Source organism: Haliotis rubra, unplaced genomic scaffold (genome assembly GCF_003918875.1).
Source record: "Haliotis rubra isolate DU_JTF1 unplaced genomic scaffold, ASM391887v1 Scf716, whole genome shotgun sequence".
NCBI lineage: Eukaryota > Metazoa > Mollusca > Gastropoda > Lepetellida > Haliotidae > Haliotis > Haliotis rubra.
In genome coordinates this window covers 181,014-204,865 of record NW_025767431.1, presented here as the reverse complement: position 1 = coordinate 204,865, position 23,852 = coordinate 181,014, and the positions used below count along the sequence as shown (strand labels likewise).

The window sequence follows — 23,852 nt, the reverse complement described above, 5'->3', positions numbered from 1 at the left end:
TTTAAAGCTTTTGCAAATATTCCTTTATTTTTGTGATTGAAATGAAGCAGAAATGCATAGTCATTAAAGTTCTATCACACAGCAAGTCTCGTGCAGTTGCAGCGCTTATCGATCAAACACTAACATTTTTCAAATCCTCCTTATCAAAATATAATATACATATACACCTCGCTTTAACATACAAGGAAGGGAATCATACCCAATACCTTATAATGTGCACAGTACAATGCAAACATGAGACAGGGATTATTGTGAAATCAGTAATGTTTTCAGAGACTTTTCATTTTACCATTTAACAACACAATATTACTACACGGTGATTTGGGGCTACTCTTCAGTCGCAAACCCTCTGAATAACCCATCAAAATCCGTATTCTCCTTAATCACTGCAGAATGGTGTATAACCTAGAGTAGCTAAGCAGGATATTGAGATCCGTGGAGTTGTAATATTCGCGCGCAATCATTTTAGAAAAGCCATCGATCTGAGAAGGATAATCGATTATATTTTACGTGAACCACTTATGTCGAGTTGGTTGTGTTCCCTGCTGTCAGTATGGTTGTATATTTGTTGTGTTCAGCTCCACAGTGCCCCAGTTGTCAGGGAACGTGTCGAGTTGGTTGTTCTGTATGTTCTATGTTGTCCATATGGTTGTATATTTGTTGTGTTCAGCTCCACAGTGCCCGAGTGACCAGGGAACGTGTCGAGTTGGTTGTTCTGTATGTTCTATGTTTTCCATATGGTTGTATATTTGTTGTGTTCAGCTCCACAGTGCCCGAGTGGCCAGGGAACGTGTCGAGTTGGTTGTGTTCCCTGTTGTCAATATGGTTGTATATTTGTTGTGTTCAGTTCCAGTGCCCCAGCTGCCAGGGAACGTGTCGAGTTGGTTGTGTTCCCTTTTGTCTTTATGGTTGTATATTTGTTGTGTTCAGTTCCAGTGCCCGAGTTGCCAGGGAACGTGTCGAGTTGGTTGTGTTCCCTGCTGTCAGTATGGTTGTATATTTGTTGTGTTCAGCTCCACAGTGCCCGAGTTGACAGGGAACGTGTCGAGTTGGTTGTTCTGTATGTTTTCTGTTGTCAGTATGGTTGTATATTTGTTGTGTTCAGCTCCACAGTGCCCGAGTTGCCAGGGAACGTGTCGAGTTCGTTGTTCTGTATATTCCCTGCTGTCAATATGGTTGTATATTTGTTGTGTTCAGCTCCAGTGCCCCAGCTGCCAGGGAACGTGCCGAGTTGGTTGTGTTCCCTTTTGTCTTTATGGTTGTATATTTGTTGTGTTCAGCTCCAGTGCCCGAGCTGCCAGGGAACGTGTCGAGTTGGTTGTGTTCCCTGCTGTCAGTATGGTTGTATATTTGTTGTGTTCAGCTCCACAGTGCCCGAGTTGCCAGGGAACGTGTCAAGTTGGTTGTGTTCCCTGTTGTCAGTATGGTTGTATATTTGTTGTGTTCAGCTCCACAGTGCCCGAGTTGCCAGGGAACGTGTCGAGTTGGTTGTGTTCCCTTTTGTCAATATGGTTGTATATTTGTTGTGTTCAGTTCCAGTGCCCCAGCTGCCAGGGAACGTGTCGAGTTGGTTGTGTTCCCTTTTGTCTTTATGGTTGTATATTTGTTGTGTTCAGTTCCAGTGCCCGAGCTGCCAGGGAACGTGTCGAGTTGGTTGTGTTCCCTGCTGTCAGTATGGTTGTATATTTGTTGTGTTCAGCTCCACAGTGCCCGAGTTGCCAGGGAACGTGTCGAGTTGGTTGTGTTCCCTGTTGTCAGTATGGTTGTATATTTGTTGTGTTCAGCTCCACAGTGCCCGAGTTGCCAGGGAACGTGTCGAGTTGGTTGTTCTGTATGTTCCCTGTTGTCAGTATGGTTGTATATTTGTTGTGTTCAGCTCCACAGTGCCCGAGTTGCCAGGGAACGTGTCGAGTTGGTTGTGTTCCCTGTTGTCAGTATGGTTGTATATTTGTTGTGTTCAGCTCCACAGTGCCCGAGTTATCAGGGAACGTGTCGAGTTGGTTGTTCTGTATGTTCCCTGCTGTCAGTACGGTTGTATATTTGTTCTGTACAGTTCCCCAGTGCCCGAGTTGCCAGGGAACGTCTCAAGTTGGTTGTGTTCCCTGTTGTCAGTATGGTTGTATATTTGTTGTGTTCAGCTCCACAGTGCCCGAGTTGATCAGGGAACGTGTCGAGTTGGTTGTTCTGTATGTTCCCTGTTGTCAGTATGGTTGTATATTTGTTGTGTTCAGCTCCACAGTGCCCGAGTTGCCAGGGAACGTGTCGAGTTGGTTGTGTTCCCTGTTGTCAGTATGGTTGTATATTTGTTGTGTTCAGCTCCACAGTGCCCGAGTGGCCTGGGAACGTGTCGAGTTGGTTGTTCTGTATGTTCCCTGCTGTCAGTATGGTTGTATATTTGTTGTGTTCAGTTCCCCAGTGCCCGAGTTGCCAGGGAACGTGTCAAGTTGGTTGTGTTCCCTGTTGTCAGTATGGTTGTATATTTGTTGTGTTCAGCTCCACAGTGCCCGAGTGGATTGGGAACGTGTCGAGTTGGTTGTTCTGTATGTTCCCTGTTGTCAGTATGGTTGTATATTTGTTGTGTTCAGCTCCACAGTGCCCGAGTTGTCAGGGAACGTGTCGAGTTGGTTGTTCTGTATGTTCCCTGCTGTCAGTATGGTTGTATATTTGTTGTGTTCAGCTCCACAGTGCCCGAGTTGCCAGGGAACGTGTCGAGTTGGTTGTTCTGTATGTTCTGTTTTCCATATGGTTGTATATTTGTTGTGTTCAGCCCACAGTGCCCGAGCTGCCAGGGAACGTGTCGAGTTGTGTTTGTTCAGTATGGTTGTATATTTGTTCAGCCCAGTGCTGTCAGGGTATGGTTGTATATTTGTTGTGTTCAGCTGGTTGTATATTTGTTCCCGAGTTGCCAGGGAACGTGCCAGGGAAGTTGGTTGTGTTCCCTGTTGTCAGTATGGTTGTATATTTGTTGTGTTCAGCTCCACAGTGCCCGAGTTATCAGGGAACGTGTCGAGTTGGTTGTTCTGTATGTTCCCTGCTGTCAGTATGGTTGTATATTTGTTGTGTTCAGCTCCACAGTGCCCGAGTTGCCAGGGAACGTGTCAAGTTGGTTGTGTTCCCTGTTGTCAGTCAGTATGGTTGTATATTTGTTGTGTTCAGCTCCACAGTGCCCGAGTGGCCTGGGAACGTGTCGAGTTGGTTGTTCTGTATGTTCCCTGCTGTCAGTATGGTTGTATATTTGTTGTGTACAGCTCCCCAGTGCCCGAGTTGCCAGGGAACGTGTCGAGTTGGTTGTGTTCCCTGTTGTCAGTATGGTTGTATATTTGTTGTGTTCAGCTCCACAGTGCCCGAGTTGACTGGGAACGTGTCGAGTTGGTTGTTCTGTATGTTCCCTGCTGTCAGTATGGTTGTATATTTGTTGTGTTCAGCTCCACAGTGCCCCAGTTGTCAGGGAACGTGTCGAGTTGGTTGTTCTGTATGTTCTATGTTGTCCATATGGTTGTATATTTGTTGTGTTCAGCTCCACAGTGCCCGAGTGGCCAGGGAACGTGTCGAGTTGGTTGTTCTGTATGTTCTATGTTGTCCATATGGTTGTATATTTGTTGTGTTCAGCTCCACAGTGCCCGAGTTGCCAGGGAACGTGTCGAGTTGGTTGTGTTCCCTGTTGTCAATATGGTTGTATATTTGTTGTGTTCAGTTCCAGTGCCCCAGCTGCCAGGGAACGTGTCAAGTTGGTTGTGTTCCCTGCTGTCAGTATGGTTGTATATTTGTTGTGTTCAGCTCCACAGTGCCCGAGTTGTCAGGGAACGTGTCGAGTTGGTTGTTCTGTATGTTTTCTGTTGTCAGTATGGTTGTATATTTGTTGTGTTCAGCTCCACAGTGCCCGAGTTGCCAGGGAACGTGTCGAGTTGGTTGTTCTGTATATTCCCTGCTGTCAATATGGTTGTATATTTGTTGTGTTCAGCTCCAGTGCCCCAGCTGCCAGGAACGTGTCGAGTTGGTTGTGTTCCCTTTGTCTTTATGGTTGTATATTTGTTGTGTTCAGCTCCACAGTGCCCGAGCTGCCAGGAACGTGTCGAGTTGGTTCTGTATGTTCCCTGCTGTCAGTATGGTTGTATATTTGTTGTGTTCAGCTCCACAGTGCCCGAGTTGCCAGGGAACGTGTCAAGTTGGTTGTGTTCCCTGTTGTCAGTATGGTTGTATATTTGTTGTGTTCAGCTCCACAGTGCCCGAGTCATCAGGGAACGTGTCGAGTTGGTTGTTCTGTATGTTCCCTGTTGACAGTATGGTTGTATATTTGTTGTGTTCAGCTCCACAGTGCCCGAGTGGCCAGGGAACGTGTCGAGTTGGTTGTGTTCCCTGTTGTCAGTATGGTTGTATATTTGTTGTGTTCAGCTCCACAGTGCCCGAGTTGCCAGGGAACGTGTCGAGTTGGTTGTTCTGTATGTTCCCTGCTGTCAGTACGGTTGTATATTTGTTCTGTACAGTTCCCCAGTGCCCGAGTTGCCAGGGAACGTCTCAAGTTGGTTGTGTTCCCTGTTGTCAGTATGGTTGTATATTTGTTGTGTTCAGCTCCACAGTGCCCGAGTTATCAGGGAACGTGTCGAGTTGGTTGATCTGTATGTTCCCTGCTGTCAGTACGGTTGTAGATTTGTTGTGTTCAGCTCCACAGTGCCCGAGTTGCCAGGGAACGTGTCAAGTTGGTTGTGTTCCCTGTTGTCAGTATGGTTGTATATTTGTTGTGTTCAGCTCCACAGTGCCCGAGTGGCCTGGGAACGTGTCGAGTTGGTTGTTCTGTATGTTCCCTGCTGTCAGTATGGTTGTATATTTGTTCTGTACAGTTCCCCAGTGCCCGAGTTGCCAGGGAACGTGTCAAGTTGGTTGTGTTCCCTGTTGTCAGTATGGTTGTATATTTGTTGTGTTCAGCTCCACAGTGCCCGAGTGGACTGGGAACGTGTCGAGTTGGTTGTTCTGTATGTTCCCTGTTGTCAGTATGGTTGTATATTTGTTGTGTTCAGCTCCACAGTGCCCGAGTTGTCAGGGAACGTGTCGAGTTGGTTGTTCTGTATGTTCTCTGTTGTCCATATGGTTGTATATTTGTTGTGTTCAGCTCCACAGTGCCCGAGTGACCAGGGAACGTGTCGAGTTGGTTGTTCTGTATGTTCTATGTTTTCCATATGGTTGTATATTTGTTGTGTTCAGCTCCACAGTGCCCGAGTGGCCAGGGAACGTGTCGAGTTGGTTGTTCTGTATGTTCCCTGTTGTCAATATGGTTGTATATTTGTTGTGTTCAGTTCCAGTGCCCGAGCTGCCAGGGAACGTGTCAAGTTGGTTGTGTTCCCTGCTGTCAGTATGGTTGTATATTTGTTGTGTTCAGCTCCACAGTGCCCGAGTTGTCAGGGAACGTGTCGAGTTGGTTGTTCTGTATGTTTTCTGTTGTCAGTATGGTTGTATATTTGTTGTGTTCAGCTCCACAGTGCCCGAGTTGCCAGGGAACGTGTCGAGTTGGTTGTTCTGTATATTCCCTGCTGTCAATATGGTTGTATATTTGTTGTGTTCAGCTCCAGTGCCCCAGCTGCCAGGGAACGTGTCGAGTTGGTTGTGTTCCCTTTTGTCTTTATGGTTGTATATTTGTTGTGTTCAGCTCCCAGTGCCCGAGTTGCCAGGGAACGTGTCGAGTTGGTTGTGTTCCCTGCTGTCAGTATGGTTGTATATTTGTTGTGTTCAGCTCCACAGTGCCCGAGTTGCCAGGGAACGTGTCAAGTTGGTTGTGTTCCCTGTTGTCAGTATGGTTGTATATTTGTTGTGTTCAGCTCCACAGTGCCCGAGTCATCAGGGAACGTGTCGAGTTGGTTGTTCTGTATGTTCCCTGTTGTCAGTATGGTTGTATATTTGTTGTGTTCAGCTCCACAGTGCCCGAGTGGCCAGGGAACGTGTCGAGTTGGTTGTGTTCCCTGTTGTCAGTATGGTTGTATATTTGTTGTGTTCAGCTCCACAGTGCCCGAGTTATCAGGGAACGTGTCGAGTTGGTTGTTCTGTATGTTCCCTGCTGTCAGTACGGTTGTATATTTGTTCTGTTCAGTTCCACAGTGCCCGAGTTGCCAGGGAACGTGTCAAGTTGGTTGTGTTCCCTGTTGTCAGTATGGTTGTATATTTGTTGTGTTCAGCTCCACAGTGCCCGAGTCATCAGGGAACGTGTCGAGTTGGTTGTTCTGTATGTTCCCTGCTGTCAGTATGGTTGTATATTTGTTGTGTTCAGCTCCACAGTGCCCGAGTTGTCAGCGAACGTGTCGTGTTGGTTGTTCTGTATGTTCCCTGCTGTCAGTATGGTTGTATATTTGTTGTGTTCAGCTCCACAGTGCCCGAGTTGCCAGGAACGTGTCGAGTTGGTTGTTCTGTATGTTCCTGCTGTCAGTATGGTTGTATATTTGTTCTGTACAGTTCCCCAGTGCCCGAGTTGCCAGGAACGTGTCAAGTTTTGTTGTGTTCCCTGTTGTCAGTATGGTTGTATATTTGTTGTGTTCAGCTCCACAGTGCCCGAGTGGACTGGGAACGTGTCGAGTTGGTTGTTCTGTATGTTCCCTGCTGTCAGTATGGTTGTATATTTGTTGTGTTCAGCTCCACAGTGCCCGAGTTGCCAGGGAACGTGTCGAGTTCGTTGTTCTGTATATTCCCTGCTGTCAGTATGGTTGTATATTTGTTGTGTTCAGCTCCACAGTGCCCGAGTTGCCAGGGAACGTGTCGAGTTGGTTGTTCTGTATCTTCCCTGTTGTCAGTATGGTTGTATATTTGTTGTGTTCAGCTCCACAGTGCCCGAGTTGCCAGGGAACGTGTCGAGTTGGTTGTTCTGTATGTTCCCTGCTGTCAGTATGGTTGTATATTTGTTGTGTTCAGCTCCCAGTGCCCGAGTTGCCAGGAACGTGTCGAGTTGGTTGTTCTGTATGTTCCCTGCTGTCAGTATGGTTGTATATTTGTTGTGTTCAGCTCCACAGTGCCCGAGTTGCCAGGGAACGTGTCGAGTTGGTTGTTCTGTATGTTCCCTGTTGTCAGTATGGTTGTATATTTGTTGTGTTCAGCTCCACAGTGCCCGAGTTGCCAGGGAACGTGTCGAGTTGGTTGTTCTGTATGTTCCCTGTTGTCAGTATGGTTGTATATTTGTTGTGTTCAGCTCCACAGTGCCCGAGTTGCCAGGAACGTGTCGAGTTGGTTGTTCTGTATGTTCCCTGCTGTCAGTATGGTTGTATATTTGTTGTGTTCAGCTCCACAGTGCCCGAGTTGCCAGGGAACGTGTCGAGTTGGTTGTTCTGTATGTTCCCTGCTGTCAGTATGGTTGTATATTTGTTGTGTTCAGCTCCACAGTGCCCGAGTTGCCAGGGAACGTGTCGAGTTGGTTGTTCTGTATGTTCCTGCTGTCAGTATGGTTGTATATTTGTTGTGTTCAGCTCCACAGTGCCCGAGTTGCCAGGGGAACGTGTCGAGTTCGTTGTTCTGTATGTTCCCTGCTGTCAGTATGGTTGTATATTTGTTGTGTTCAGCTCCACAGTGCCCGAGTTGCCAGGAACGTGTCGAGTTGGTTCTTCTGTATGTTCCTGCTGTCAGTATGGTTGTATATTTGTTGTGTTCAGCTCCACAGTGCCCGAGCTGCCAGGGAACGTGTCGAGTTGGTTGTTCTGTATGTTCCCTGTTGTCAGTATGGTTGTATATTTGTTGTGTTCAGCTCCACAGTGCCCGAGTTGCCAGGAACGTGTCGAGTTGGTTGTTCTGTATGTTCCCTGTTGTCAGTATGGTTGTATATTTGTTGTGTTCAGCTCCACAGTGCCCGAGTTGCCAGGAACGTGTCGAGTTGGTTTGTTGTGTATATTCCTGCTGTCAGTATGGTTGTATATTTGTTGTGTTCAGTTCCACAGTGCCCGAGTTATCGGGGAACGTGTCGAGTTGGTTATGTATGTTCCCTGCTGTCAGTATGGTTGTATATTTGTTGTGTTCAGCTCCACAGTGCCCGAGTTGCCAGGGAACGTGTCGAGTTGGTTGTTCTGTATGTTCCCTGTTGTCAGTATGGTTGTATATTTGTTGTGTTCAGCTCCACAGTGCCCGAGTTATCAGGGAACGTGTCGAGTTGGTTGATCTGTATGTTCCCTGCTGTCAGTACGGTTGTATATTTGTTGTGTTCAGCTCCACAGTGCCCGAGTTGCCAGGGAACGTGTCAAGTTGGTTGTGTTCCCTGTTGTCAGTATGGTTGTATATTTGTTGTGTTCAGCTCCACAGTGCCCGAGTGGCCTGGGAACGTGTCGAGTTGGTTGTTCTGTATGTTCCCTGCTGTCAGTATGGTTGTATATTTGTTCTGTACAGTTCCCCAGTGCCCGAGTTGCCAGGGAACGTGTCAAGTTGGTTGTGTTCCCTGTTGTCAGTATGGTTGTATATTTGTTGTGTTCAGCTCCACAGTGCCCGAGTGGACTGGGAACGTGTCGAGTTGGTTGTTCTGTATGTTCCCTGCTGTCAGTATGGTTGTATATTTGTTCTGTACAGTTCCCCAGTGCCCGAGTTGCCAGGGAACGTGTCAAGTTGGTTGTGTTCCCTGTTGTCAGTATGGTTGTATATTTGTTGTGTTCAGCTCCACAGTGCCCGAGTGGACTGGGAACGTGTCGAGTTGGTTGTTCTGTATGTTCCCTGCTGTCAGTATGGTTGTATATTTGTTGTGTTCAGCTCCACAGTGCCCGAGTTGCCAGGAACGTGTCGAGTTGGTTGTTCTGTATGTTCCCTGCTGTCAGTATGGTTGTATATTTGTTGTGTTCAGCTCCACAGTGCCCGAGTTGCCAGGGAACGTGTCGTGTTCGTTGTTCTGTATGTTCCCTGCTGTCAGTATGGTTGTATATTTGTTGTGTTCAGCTCCACAGTGCGCGAGTTGCCAGGGAACGTGTCGAGTTGGTTGTTCTGTATCTTCCCTGCTGTCAGTATGGTTGTATATTTGTTGTGTTCAGCTCCACAGTGCCCGAGTTGTCAGCGAATGTGTCGAGTTGGTTGTTCTGTATGTTCCCTGCTGTCAGTATGGTTGTATATTTGTTGTGTTCAGCTCCACAGTGCCCGAGTTGCCAGGGAACGTGTCGAGTTGGTTGTTCTGTATGTTCCCTGCTGTCAGTATGGTTGTATATTTGTTGTGTTCAGCTCCACAGTGCCCGAGTTGCCAGGGAACGTGTCGTGTTCGTTGTTCTGTATATTCCCTGCTGTCAGTATGGTTGTATATTTGTTGTGTTCAGCTCCACAGTGCGCGAGTTGCCAGGGAACGTGTCGAGGTGGTTCTTCTGTATCTTCCCTGCTGTCAGTATGGTTGTATATTTGTTGTGTTCAGCTCCACAGTGCCCGAGTTGCCAGGGAACGTGTCGAGTTGGTTATGTTCCCTGCTGTCAGTATGGTTGTATATTTGTTGTGTTCAGCTCCACAGTGCCCGAGTTGCCAGGGAACGTGTCGAGTTGGTTGTTCTGTATGTTCCCTGTTGTCAGTATGGTTGTATATTTGTTGTGTTCAGCTCCACAGTGCCCGAGTTGCCAGGGAACGTGTCGAGTTGGTTGTTATGTATATTCCTGTTGTCAGCATGGTTGTATATTTGTTGTGTTCAGCTCCACAGTGCCCGAGTTGCCAGGAACGTGTCGAGTTAGTTGTTCTGTATGTTCCCTGCTGTCAGTATGGTTGTATATTTGTTGTGTTCAGCTCCACAGTGCCGAGTTGCCAGGAACGTGTCGAGTTGGTTGTTCTGTATGTTCCTGTTGTCAGTATGGTTGTATATTTGTTGTGTTCAGCTCCACAGTGCCGAGTTGCCAGGGAACGTGTCGAGTTGGTTGTTCTGTATGTTCCCTGCTGTCAGTATGGTTGTATATTTGTTGTGTTCAGCTCCCCAGTGCTCGAGTTGCCAGGGAACGTGTCAAGTTGGTTGTGTATGTTCCTGTTGTCAGTATGGTTGTATATTTGTTGTGTTCAGCTCCACAGTGCCCGAGTTGCCAGGAACGTGTCGAGTTGGTTGTTCTGTATGTTCCCCTGCTGTCAGTATGGTTGTATATTTGTTGTGTTCAGCTCCACAGTGCCCGAGTTGCCAGGAACGTGTCGAGTTGGTTGTTCTGTATGTTCCCTGCTGTCAGTATGGTTGTATATTTGTTGTGTTCAGCTCCACAGTGCCCGAGCTGCCAGGGAACGTGTCGAGTTGGTTGTTCTGTATGTTCCCTGCTGTCAGTATGGTTGTATATTTGTTCTGTACAGTTCCCCAGTGCCCGAGTTGCCAGGGAACGTGTCAAGTTGGTTGTGTTCCCTGTTGTCAGTATGGTTGTATATTTGTTGTGTTCAGCTCCACAGTGCCCGAGTGGACTGGGAACGTGTCGAGTTGGTTGTTCTGTATGTTCCCTGCTGTCAGTATGGTTGTATATTTGTTGTGTTCAGCTCCACAGTGCCCGAGTTGCCAGGAACGTGTCGAATTGGTTGTTCTGTATGTTCCCTGTTGTCAGTATGGTTGTATATTTGTTGTGTTCAGCTCCACAGTGCCCGAGTGGACTGGGAACGTGTCGAGTTGGTTGTTCTGTATGTTCCCTGCTGTCAGTATGGTTGTATATTTGTTGTGTTCAGCTCCACAGTGCCCGAGTTGCCAGGGAACGTGTCGAGTTGGTTGTTCTGTATGTTCCCTGCTGTCAGTATGGTTGTATATTTGTTGTGTTCAGCTCCACAGTGCCCGAGTTGCCAGGGAACGTGTCGTGTTCGTTGTTCTGTATATTCCCTGCTGTCAGTATGGTTGTATATTTCTTGTGTTCAGCTCCACAGTGCGCGAGTTGCCAGGGAACGTGTCGAGGTGGTTGTTCTGTATCTTCCCTGCTGTCAGTATGGTTGTATATTTGTTGTGTTCAGCTCCACAGTGCCCGAGTTGTCAGCGAATGTGTCGAGTTGGTTGTTCTGTATGTTCCCTGCTGTCAGTATGGTTGTATATTTGTTGTGTTCAGCTCCACAGTGCCCGAGTTGCCAGGGAACGTGTCGAGTTGGTTGTTCTGTATGTTCCCTGCTGTCAGTATGGTTGTATATTTGTTGTGTTCAGCTCCACAGTGCCCGAGTTGCCAGGGAACGTGTCGTGTTCGTTGTTCTGTATATTCCCTGCTGTCAGTATGGTTGTATATTTGTTGTGTTCAGCTCCACAGTGCGCGAGTTGCCAGGGAACGTGTCGAGGTGGTTCTTCTGTATCTTCCCTGCTGTCAGTATGGTTGTATATTTGTTGTGTTCAGCTCCACAGTGCCCGAGTTGCCAGGGAACGTGTCGAGTTGGTTATGTTCCCTGCTGTCAGTATGGTTGTATATTTGTTCTGTACAGTTCCCCAGTGCCCGAGTTGCCAGGGAACGTGTCGAGTTGGTTATGTTCCCTGCTGTCAGTATGGTTGTATATTTGTTGTGTTCAGCTCCACAGTGCCCGAGTTGCCAGCGAACGTGTCGAGTTGGTTGTTCTGTATGTTCCCTGTTGTCAGCATGGTTGTATATTTGTTGTGTTCAGCTCCACAGTGCCCGAGTTGCCAGGGAACGTGTCAAGTTGGTTGTTCTGTATGTTCCCTGTTGTCATTATGGTTGTATATTTGTTGTGTTCAGCTCCACAGTGTCCGAGTTGCCAGGGAACGTGTCGAGTTGGTTGTTCTGTATGTTCCCTGCTGTCAGTATGGTTGTATATTTGTTGTGTTCAGCTCCACAGTGCCCGAGTTGCCAGCGAACGTATCGAGTTGGTTGTTCTGTATGTTCCCTGCTGTCAGTATGGTTGTATATTTGTTGTGTTCAGCTCCACAGTGCCCGAGTTGCCAGGGAACGTGTCGAGTTGGTTGTTCTGTATGTTCCCTGCTGTCAGTATGGTTGTATATTTGTTGTGTTCAGCTCCACAGTGCCCGAGTTGCCAGGGGAACGATGTCGAGTTGGTTGTTCTGCATGTTCCCTGCTGTCAGTATGGTTGTATATTTGTTGTGTTCAGTTCCACAGTGCTCGAGTTGCCAGGGAACGTGTCAAGTGGTTGTTCTGTATCTTCCCTGTTGTCAGTATGGTTGTATATTTGTTGTGTTCAGCTCCACAGTGCCCGAGTTGCCAGGGGAACGTGTCGAGTTGGTTGTTCTGTATGTTCCCTGCTGTCAGTATGGTTGTATATTTGTTCTGTACAGTTCCCCAGTGCCCGAGTTGCCAGGGAACGTGTCGAGTTGGTTGTGTTCCCTGCTGTCGGTATGGTTGTATATTTGATGTGTTTAGCTCCACAGTGCCCGAGTTGCCAGGCAACGTGTCGTGTTGGTTGTTCTGTATGTTCCCTGCTGTCAGTATGGTTGTATATTTGTTGTGTTCAGCTCCACAGTGCCCCAGCTGCCAGGGAACGTGTCGAATTGGAGTTGTTCTGTATGTTCCCTGTTGTCGGTATGGTTGTATATTTCTTTGTGTTCAGCTCCACAGTGCCCGAGTTGCCAGGGGAACGTGTCGTGTTGGTTGTTCTGTATGTTCCTGTTCCAGTATGGTTGTATATTTGTTGTGTTCAGCTCCACAGTGCCGAGCTGCCAGGGAACGTGTTGAATTGGTTTGTATGTATGTTCCCTGCTGTCAGTATGGTTGTATATTTGTTCTGTACAGTTCCCCAGTGCCCGAGTTGCCAGGGAACGTGTCGAGTTGGTTATGTTCCCTGCTGTCAGTATGGTTGTATATTTGTTGTGTTCAGCTCCACAGTGCCCGAGTTGCCAGGGAACGTGTCGAGTTGGTTGTTCTCTATGTTCCCTGTTGTCTTCATGGTTGTATATTTGTTGTGTTCAGCTCCACAGTGCCCGAGTCATCAGGGAACGTGTCGAGTTGGTTGTTCTGTATGTTCCCTGTTGTTATTATGGATGTATATTTGTTGTGTTCAGCTCCACAGTGCCCGAGTTGCCAGGGAACGTGTCGAGTTGGTTGTTCTGTATGTTCCCTGCTGTCAGCATGGTTGTATATTTGTTGTGTTCAGCTCCACAGTGCCCGAGTTGCCAGGGAACGTGTCAATGGTTGGTTGTTCTGTATGTTCCCCTGTTGTCAGTATGGTTGTATATGGTTGTTGTTGTGTTCAGCTCCACAGTGTCCGAGTTGCCAGGGAACGTGTCGAGTTGGTTGTTCTGTATGTTCCCTGCTGTCAGTATGGTTGTATATTTGATGTGTTCAGCTCCACAGTGCCCGAATTGCCAGCGAATGTATCGAGTTGGTTGTTCTGTATGTTCCCTGCTGTCAGTATGGTTGTATATTTGTTGTGTTCAGCTCCACAGTGCCCGAGTTGCCAGGGGAAGTGTCGAGTTGGTTGTTCTGTATGTTCCCTGCTGTCAGTATGGTTGTATATTTGTTGTGTTCAGCTCCACAGTGCCAGAGTTGCCAGGGAACGTGTCGTGTTCGTTGTTCTGTATATTCCCTGCTGTCAGTATGGTTGTATATTTGTTGTGTTCAGCTCCACAGTGCCCGAGTTGCCAGGGAACGTGTCGAAGTGGTTGTTCTGTATCTTCCCTGCTGTCAGTATGGTTGTATATTTGTTGTGTTCAGCTCCACAGTGCCCGAGCTGCCAGGGAACGTGTTGAATTGGTTTGTATGTATGTTCCCTGCTGTCAGTATAGTTGTATATTTGTTCTGTACAGTTCCCCAGTGCCCGAGCTGTAAGGGAACGTGTCGAGTTGGTTGTGTTCCCTGCTGTCGGTATGGTTGTATATTTGATGTGTTTAGCTCCACAGTGCCCGAGTTGCCAGGCAACGTGTCGTGTTGGTTGTTCTGTATGTTCCTGCTGTCAGTATGGTTGTATATTTGTTGTGTTCAGCTCCGAGTCATCAGGGAACAGTGTTGCCGAGGGAACGTGTCGAGTTGGTTGTTCTGTATGTTCCCTGTTGTCAGTATGGTTGTATATTTGTTGTGTTCAGCTCCACAGTGCCCGAGTTGCCAGGGAACGTGTCGTGTTGGTTGTTCTGTATGTTCCCTGTTGTATGGTTCTGTATGTATGGTTGTGTGTTCAGCTCCACAGTGCCCGAGCTGCCAGGGAACGTGAATGTTGAATTGGTTGTTGTGCTATGTTCCCTGCTGTCAGTATGGTTGTATATTTGTTGTCAGTATGGTTGTTGCAGTTCCCCAGTGCCCGGAGTTGCCAGGAACGTGTCGTGTTGGATTGTTCTGTATGTTCCTGCTGTCAGTATGGTTGTATATTTGTTGTGTTCAGCTCCACAGTGCCCGAGTTGCCAGGGAACGTGTCGAGTTGGTTGTTCTGTATGTTCCTGCTGTCAGTATGGTTGTATATTTGTTGTGTTCAGCTCCACAGTGCCCGAGTTGCCAGGAACGTGTCGAGTTGGTTGTTCTGTATGTTCCCTGTTGTCAGTATGGTTTGTATATTTGTTGTGTTCAGCTCCACACAGTGCCCGAGTTGCCAGGGAACGTGTCGAGTTGGTTGTTCTGTATGTTCCCTGCTGTCAGTATGGTTGTATATTTGTTGTGTTCAGCTCCACAGTGCCCGAGTTGCCAGGGAACGTGTCGTGTTGGTTGTTCTGTATGTTCCCTGCTGTCAGTATGGTTGTATATTTGTTGTGTTCAGCTCCACAGTGCCCGAGTTGCCAGGGAACGTGTCGTGTTGGTTCTTCTGTATGTTCCTGCTGTCAGTATGGTTGTATATTTGTTGTGTTCAGCTCCACAGTGCCGAGTTGCCAGGAACGTGTCGAGTTGGTTGTTCTGTATGTTCCCTGCTGTCAGTATGGTTGTATATTTGTTGTGTTCAGCTCCACAGTGCCCGAGTTGCCAGGGAACGTGTCGAGTTGGTTGTTCTGTATGTTCCCTGTTGTCAGTATGGTTGTATATTTATTGTGTTCAGCTCCACAGTGCCCGAGTTGCCAGGGAACGTGTCGTGTTGGTTGTTCTGTATGTTCCCTGCTGTCAGTATGGTTGTATATTTGTTGTGTTCAGCTCCACAGTGCCCGAGTTGCCAGGAACGTGTCGTTTTGGTTGTTCTGTATGTTCCCTGTTGTCAGAATGGTTGTATATTTATTGTGTTCAGCTCCACAGTGCCCGAGTTTCCAGGGAACGTGTCGTGTTGGTTGTTCTGTATGTTCCCTGCTGTCAGTATGGTTGTATATTTGTTGTGTTCAGCTCCACAGTGCCCGAGTTGCCAGGGGACGTGTCGAGGTGGTTGTTCTGTATGTTCTCTGTTGTCAATATGGTTGTATATTTGTTGTGTTCAGCTCCACAGTGCCCGAGTTGCCAGGGAACGTGTCGAGTTGGTTGTTCTGTATGTTCCCTGTTGTCAGTATGGTTGTATATTTGTTGTGTTCAGCTCCACAGTGCCCGAGCTGCCAGGGAACGTGTCAATTGGTGGTTGTTCTGTATGTTCCCTGTTGTCAGTATGGTTGTATATTTGTTGTGTTCAGCTCCACAGTGCCCGAGTTGCCAGGGAACGTGTCGAGTTGGTTGTTCTGTATGTTCCCTGTTGTCAGTATGGTTGTATATTTGTTGTGTTCAGCTCCACAGTGCCCGAGTTGCCAGGGAACGTGTCGAGTTGGTTGTTCTGTATGTTCCCTGTTGTCAGTATGGTTGTATATTTGTTGTGTTCAGCTCCACAGTGCCCGAGCTGCCAGGGAACGTGTCGTGTTGGTTGTTCTGTATGTTCCCTGTTGTCAGTATGGTTGTATATTTGTTGTGTTCAGCTCCACAGTGCCCGAGTTGCCAGGGAACGTGTCGAGTTGGTTGTTCTGTATGTTCCCTGTTGTCAGTATGGTTGTATATTTGTTGTGTTCAGCTCCACAGTGCCCGAGTTGCCAGGGAACGTGTCGAGGTGGTTGTTCTGTATGTTCCCTGTTGTCAGTATGGTTGTATATTTGTTGTGTTCAGCTCCACAGTGCCCGAGCTGCCAGGGAACGTGTCGAATTGGTTGTTCTGTATGTTCCCTGCTGTCAGTATGGTTGTATATTTGTTCTGTACAGTTCCACAGTGCCCGAGTTGCCAGGGAACGTGTCGAGTTGGTTGTTCTGTATGTTCCCTGCTGTCAGTATGGTTGTATATTTGTTGTGTTCAGCTCCACAGTGCCCGAGTTGCCAGGGAACGTGTCGAATTGGTTGTTCTGTATGTTCCCTGCTGTCAGTATGGTTGTATATTTGTTGTGTTCAGTTCCCCAGTGCCCGAGTTGCCAGGGAACGTGTCGAGTTGGTTGTTCTGTATGTTCCCTGTTGTCAGTATGGTTGTATATTTGTTGTGTTCAGCTCCACAGTGCCCGAGCTGCCAGGGAACGTGTCGAGTTGGTTGTTCTGTATGTTCCCTGTTGTCAGTATGGTTGTATATTTGTTGTGTTCAGCTCCACAGTGCCCGAGTTGCCAGGGAACGTGTCGAGGTGGTTGTTCTGTATGTTCTCTGTTGTCAATATGGTTGTATATTTGTTGTGTTCAGCTCCACAGTGCCCGAGCTGCCAGGGAACGTGTCGAATTGGTTGTTCTGTATGTTCCCTGTTGTCAATATGGTTGTATATTTGATGTGTTTAGCTCCACAGTGCCCGAGTTGCCAGGGAACGTGTCGAGTTGGTTGTTCTGTATGTTCCCTGTTGTCAGTATGGTTGTATATTTGTTGTGTTCAGCTCCACAGTGCCCGAGTTGCCAGGGAACGTGTCGAGTTGGTTGTTCTGTATGTTCCCTGTTGTCAATATGGTTGTATATTTGTTGTGTTCAGCTCCACAGTGCCCGAGTTGCCAGGGAACGTGTCGAGGTGGTTGTTCTGTATGTTCCCTGTTGTCAGTATGGTTGTATATTTGTTGTGTTCAGCTCCACAGTGCCCGAGTTGCCAGGGAACGTGTTGAATTGGTTTGTATGTATGTTCCCTGCTGTCAGTATGGTTGTATATTTGTTCTGTACAGTTCCCCAGTGCCCGAGTTGCCAGGGAACGTGTCGAGTTGGTTATGTTCCCTGCTGTCAGTATGGTTGTATATTTGTTGTGTTCAGCTCCACAGTGCCCGAGTTGCCAGGGAACGTGTCGAGTTGGTTGTTCTGTATGTTCCCTGTTGTCAGTATGGTTGTATATTTGATGTGTTTAGCTCCACAGTGCCCGAGTTGCCAGGGAACGTGTCGAGTTGGTTGTTCTGTATGTTCCCTGTTGTCAGTATGGTTGTATATTTGATGTGTTTAGCTCCACAGTGCCCGAGTTGTCAGGGAACGTGTCGAGTTGGTTGTTATGTATGTTCTCTGTTGTCAATATGGTTGTATATTTGATGTGTTTAGCTCCACAGTGCCCGAGTTGCCCGAGAACGTGTCGAGGTGGTTGTTCTCTATGTTCTCTGTTGTCAATATGGTTGTATATTTGTTGTGTTCAGCTCCACAGTGCCCGAGTTGCCCGGGAACGTGTTGAGTTGGTTGTTCTGTATGTTCCCTTTTGTCTTTACGGTTGTATATTTGATGTGTTCAGCTCCACAGTGCCCGAGCTGCATGACGCCAACTGTAGGAAATCGAGTCTTTTCATGGTAATTCAGTTATTGACACCGAGGACATCGATCCATGCAATTAGGATACAATTATTTGCAATCAAGCAAGTCAGCGAACCTCACCACCTGGTTCATTTAGTCGCCTCCTACCATAAGTGTAGGTTCAAGGGAATACATATTTCAACCCATCAATTTATCAAGCCATGTTCAAGGGATGACGTCATTCAGCATAGTCCATAACCGTGGAAGACAATAACGCCAAACTAAAAATCAGATATGAGAATCCCTAGCATGAGCATGTGTCGTGTGTCCGGAATATCGAAAAGTCATTACACTTCATCTTTCAACCGTATTTTCCGTTGTAGTGTCAGTATTATTACCTGGTCCGCAATGTTCCCGGCATTCCGATGCTTTTGATTCCTGTGAGCACAGCACTGTGCAGCTACCACAGGCGTTGAGACTGACGCTGAAGTAGGAGCCGGGATGACACCTGGTCCGGTTGTAATCTGTAAATATAACGTCAATACTTAGTGTACACAATGCAAATGACGTTACAAGTGGTAACAGCAAGAACTTTAGGAATATCAGTGCAGCTGGTATTTTAACAGCTGTGTAATTTGATCAAATATAACTGATGCTGAAATCCATTTCTACAAAGTGTAATATATATTCATCCTGCATTTCATACGTAGTATATATCAGTTTTATTTCTATCATATACGTAATTTTATTTCTAATTCTTACCAACAGATATGTAAGTTCTTTTAACAGATGTATTAGATCTGAATTTCCCAGATGTCCTGAATACCTTTCCGGTTGTTCCGATGGGCTGCCTCTTACTACCAGCATATATGGCTGTAGACTAGTGTAACTATTCAATAATACCCACGAAACTACGAGGTAAATATCTGTAAAACAACATCCTCTTGGCTTCTGTTCCATTGCTTTTGAACAGGTCAAATCACAATACCTTTTCAGACATAGATTATACACGGACAATTTAAAGGAAAAATTTGTGATAAAAAAATTAGCATGTTATCATTCAGAATTCCCCGGAGATGTGCAATTAAGTAGGCTTTAAAACTGTACAGATCTTTAAGTGAAAAAGTATTTACATTGTGACTTTTCTTTCCAAAAATAAATGTCAACGTCTCACCACGATTTGCCTCAACAAATGTTTAGTGTAAACGATTCAATGATTGCTCATTCCGTCAAACCATTAACCATGATTAATATTATATTTACAGATATCGATAGTTCATACAATTTAAGGTAGCATTTTATGAACGCATGTAATATGTACCTAGAGGCTACAGCCATGTATCAGTTACACTACTACAAAGGTGTGATACATTTCTAACAATACATGCTTTTTATTCGGTCCCAAATAATACACGGTCATTTAGAAAATGAAAAAAATAAAGAGTAACATTAATTAACACGTTTGAAATAGGGAAATGCATTAGCTCAATTTTGCTATGCATATTTCAATATTCGCATGATATAACAGGTTCCGAGGCAATATACAGTATCCGTTATATTAATTAACTCGATTGATTCATCCAAGCTTAAATAAATCAACGCGACTCTGGAGAATTCATGGAGACGATTTATATAACAATAGAAGCCTGATCATTAGAACGGACCAATGCCACCAATCACGAGACTTTCTAATACTATATTGATCGATATATTCCTTATGAAACTGCTTAATATTTGACGCGCAACATAAACTCAGCCACATTTGATCTGGAACTAAATGCGCCCTCATTTGGCCTCTTCAGCAGCCCACTGTCTGTCCAAAACCACATGGCTTTAACAACTATGGACGAGACCATGGTAATAGCATAGCATTCGATAGACTGGCGTTCTCGCTAGTACTAAGGTATTGGATTATTGATTTTCGTCAGTGTTTAATACGTGAAGAGACTACAAATTAGATCTGGTTGATGAATACAAAAATCTTATGAATAATGGTTGCCCTTGATGCCTTTGGAGAGGCACGTTACAGATGTTATCGTGACGTTGTGAACTTGTCTACATCCGTGGATGTTTACAACATTTAATACACATCAGTGTTAACCGCAGTGCATGTAAGCGTAACGAAAGGCTGGATAGCTGTGGAGGTGTTTTGTCACAAGAATATAACTGGGTGACCTCGTGCAGATAGGAAGGGTATCTCAATGTTAAACTGCCAAACATTGAAAACTATTGTTTTAAACCTCATGCACTTCATAGAGCATTAAATGTCCGGCATTTTTTGAAGCAGTTGCTTCATGTATGACGTAATCTGACAGAATCTCAAACAGTTTTTTATTCTGATAGGAGGCCGAATCATGTTATTTCTCTTTTCTCTGAATTTCTCACGTAAGATATAAGTACACACCACGGGTATATTGCGTCCATGTTATACTTATCGGACAGAAGTATTTACAAATTGAAAATTAAGTGGGTTTTCATGGTGATATGGGACGATGGTGGGTTAGGAGTCGTTGTAGGGTCTTATGCAGATGCAGTAACGTTCCCGATTGTACCGAACTCGTATACCAAATAAATATGATAAACATAGACTCTATAGTATGTTGTGTGACCGTCTGGACGCTGGTCAGTGGACGGACTTACCGTGACAGTAGGAGGCACATAGGGGTTCCGTCTTCTGTTCCTCAGCGCGATCACATAGCGAGCTGCACTCCCGACAACTACCCGCGATAGGGTCCTTGTAGGTACCCCGGGCACACTCCGGCAATGCCCCACAGGGCTCCAACCCACAGCCCCAGGGTGACAAGCACCTGGACAGGCAGGAACCACTCTAGGGGAGCCATGGACGGATATAGGTACCGGCAGATAAACCCCGCTATGCTGTGTGTTATGACGGGCGATATGTTGTGATCACGTGACTTGTTTATGAATGGATGACGTCATACGTCGTTCTCGGATTGCTGGAGTTTATCATACACCTGCCTCGCGGTGATCTATTTGTGAAGAGTTGCTCTACTTCTTGATCGTCCCGTGTACGCGGGTTGTTGTGTGAAAGACGCGGACAGGTGCGAGAGGGAGACGCTGTGACAGGATCGATGCGAGAAAGGGAGACCACTCTTGTTGGTTTGGTTCGAAATTACGTACATGGGTTCGTATGAGTTGGGTGGTTAGAAAACCTGTACCTGTTGATGTCGATAACATCAACTGTGCCATATATTTTCGCAATTCGAGATATTTTTAAAATTTCGCCTCGAAAATGTTCGAAAATATAAGCAAACACCGTGTATTCCTGCCTGAAATGGGATGTTTCTCAAAGTGATAAATGAGGAGTGGAGGCATAGATCAGGAAGTTGCAGGTTACACTGATTTGGTGGTAATTTGATGTGTATGACAGCCATTGCTACACATATTTTATTCATGGAATATAATCTATCAATTCCAACCAAAACATGTATCTATAACAAACTACCCGTCTCGTATGTTGATCTATCCAGGTCCCATAGCAAACACCACAGTGCACACTCGAATATATCATAATGCATCTACTGCCACATTTGACTTAAATCTAATAAACCATGATACATTCACATTCACGAACAGTCACCTAACATACATCATAATACATTCACTTTCACTACAGTCACCTAACATACATCATAATACACTCACGACCACTACAGTCACCTTACATACATCATACTACATTCACGACCACTACAGTCACCTAACATACATCCTAATACAAGCACAACCACTACAGTCACCTAACATACATCATAATACAAGCACATTCACTACAGTCACCTAACATACATCATAATACAAACACTTTCACTACAGTCACCTAACATACATCATAATACATTCACTTTCACTACAGTCACCTAACATACATCCTAATACAATCACTTTCACTACAGTCACCTAACATACATCATAATACATTCACTTTCACTACAGTCACCTAGCATGCGTCATACGACATTCTTTCATGCGTACAGCCAACTAACATACATCCTAATACCAAACGCACAACCACTACAGTCACCTAACATACATCCTAATACATTCACATTGACTACAGTCACCTAGCATACATCATAATACATTCACTTTCACTACAGTCCATAACAAGCATCCTAATACAACCACAGCCACTACAGTCACCTAACATACATCTTAACATTCCTTTCACTACAGTCACCTGACATACATCACTATACAAAACACAACCACTACAGTCACCTAACATACATCGCATAATACATTCACTTTCACTACAGTCCACCTAGCATACGTCATAGCCACATTCACTAGCTCACCTACATCATAATGCACACATTAACCACTACAGTCACCTAACATACATCCTAATACAAACGCATTGACTGGTCACCTTCACTACAGTCCATGCAAACACATTACTACTAATCACCTAACATACATTCTAATATCAAGCGCACATTCACTAAAGTCACCTAACATACATCATAATACAAGGCACTTTCACTACAGTCACCCTAACATACACATCATAATACATTCACATTCACTACAGTCACTTAACATACATCATAATACAAGCACAGTCACTACAGTCACCTAACATACATCCTAATACAATCACATTCACTACAGTCACCTAACATACATCATAATACAAGCACTTTCACTACAGTCACCTAACATACATCATAATACATTCACTTTCACTACAGTCACCTAACATACATCTTATACAAGCACATTCACTAACACGTTTGAAATAGGGAAATGCAGGTAATGAAGCCTCTAAATTTTGCAATGCACAGCCTCAACAATATTCGTACGATATAACAGGTTCCGAGGCAATACACGGTATCCGTTATATTAATTAACTCGATTGATTCATCCAAGCTTTTAAATAAATCAACGCGACTCTGGAGATTCATGGAGACTTGATTTATATAACAATAGAAGCCTGATCATTAGAACGGACCAATGCCATCAATCACGAGACTTTCTAATACTATATATTGATCGATATATTCCTTATGTCTCAAGCTTAATATTTGACGCGCAACATAAACTCAGCCACATTTGATCTGGAACTAAATGCGCCCTCATTTGGCCTTCTTCAGCAGCAGCCCACTGTCTGTCCAAAACCGGCTATGGCTTTTAACAACTATGGACGAGACCATGGTAATAGCATAGCATCCGATAGACTGGCGTTCTCGCTAGTACTAAGGTATTGGATTATTGATTTTCGTCAGTGTTTAATACGTGAAGAGACTACAAATTAAGATCTGGTTGATGAATACAAAATCTTATGCGAATAATGGTTGCCCTTGATGCCTTTTGGAGAGGCACGTTACAGATGTTATCGTGACGTTGTGAACTGGTCACACATCCGTGGATGTTTACAACATTTAATACACATCAGTGTTAACCGCAGTGCATGTAAGCGTAACGAAAGGCTGGATAGCTGTGGAGGTGTTTTGTCACAAAGAATATAACTGGGTGACTCTCGTGCAGATAGGAAGGGTATCTCAATGTTAAGCTGCCAAACATTGAAAACTGTTGTTTTAAACCTCATGTACTTCATAGAGCATTAAATGTCCGGCATTTTGAAGCAGTTGCTTCATGTATGACGTAATCTGGATGAGAATCTCAAACCAGTTTTTATTCGGATAGGAGGCCGAATCATCATTTCTCTTTTCTCTGAATTTCTCACGTAAGATATAAGTACATACATCCACGGGTAGATTGCGTCCATGTTATACTTATCGGACAGAAGTATTTACAAATTGAAAATTAAGTGCGTTTTGATGGTGATATGGGACGATGGTGGGTTAGGAGTCGTTGTAGGGTCTTATGCAGATGCAGTAACGTTCCTGATTGTACGGAACTCGTATACCAAATAAAATATGATAAACATAGACTCTATAGTACGTTGTGTGACCGTCTGGACGCTGGTCAGTGGACGGACTTTACCGTGACAGTAGGAGGCACACAGGGTTCCGTCTTCTGTTCCTCAGCGCGATCACATAGCGAGCTGCACTCCCGACAACTACCCGCGATAGGGTCCTTGTAGGTACCCCGGGCACACTCCGGCAATGCCCACAGGGCTCCAACCCACAGCCCCAGGGTGACAAGCACCTGGACAGGCAGGAACCACTCTAGGGGAGCCATGGACGGATATAGGTACCGGCAGATAAACCCCGCTTTTGCTTGTGTGTTATGACGGGCGATATGTTGTGATCACGTGACTTGTTTATGAATGGATGACGTCATACGTCGTTCTCGGATTGCTGGAGTTTATCATACACCTGCCTCGCGGTGATCTATTTGTGAAGAGTTGCTCTACTTCTAGATCGTCCCGTGTACGCGGGTTGTTGTGTGAGAGACGCGGACAGGTGCGAGAGGGAGACGCTGTGACAGGATCGATGCGAGAAAGGGAGACCACTCTTGTT

The 23,852-nt window shown here is 45.7% G+C and overlaps 1 protein-coding gene across 3 annotated transcripts in view; it reads right to left on the bottom strand.

Moving 5' to 3' along the window:
• Positions 1-23,618, bottom strand: part of LOC124259277 — a 30,153-nt gene extending 6,535 nt beyond the window's left edge. For 2 of the 3 annotated variants that reach the window (XM_046693383.1, XM_046693384.1), the window contains exons 1-2: positions 23,374-23,618; positions 17,802-17,927 (exon numbers count right to left, since the gene is read on the bottom strand). In XM_046693383.1, coding sequence (XP_046549339.1) covers positions 17,802-17,927; positions 23,374-23,571 — 324 coding nt within the window. In that variant the 5' untranslated portion in view covers positions 23,572-23,618. Of the gene's footprint in view, positions 1-17,801; positions 17,928-20,043; positions 20,384-23,373 lie in introns of those variants that run through there. The other variant, XR_006893806.1, reaches the window with a different exon arrangement.
• Between the last annotated feature and the right edge of the window lie 234 nt (positions 23,619-23,852).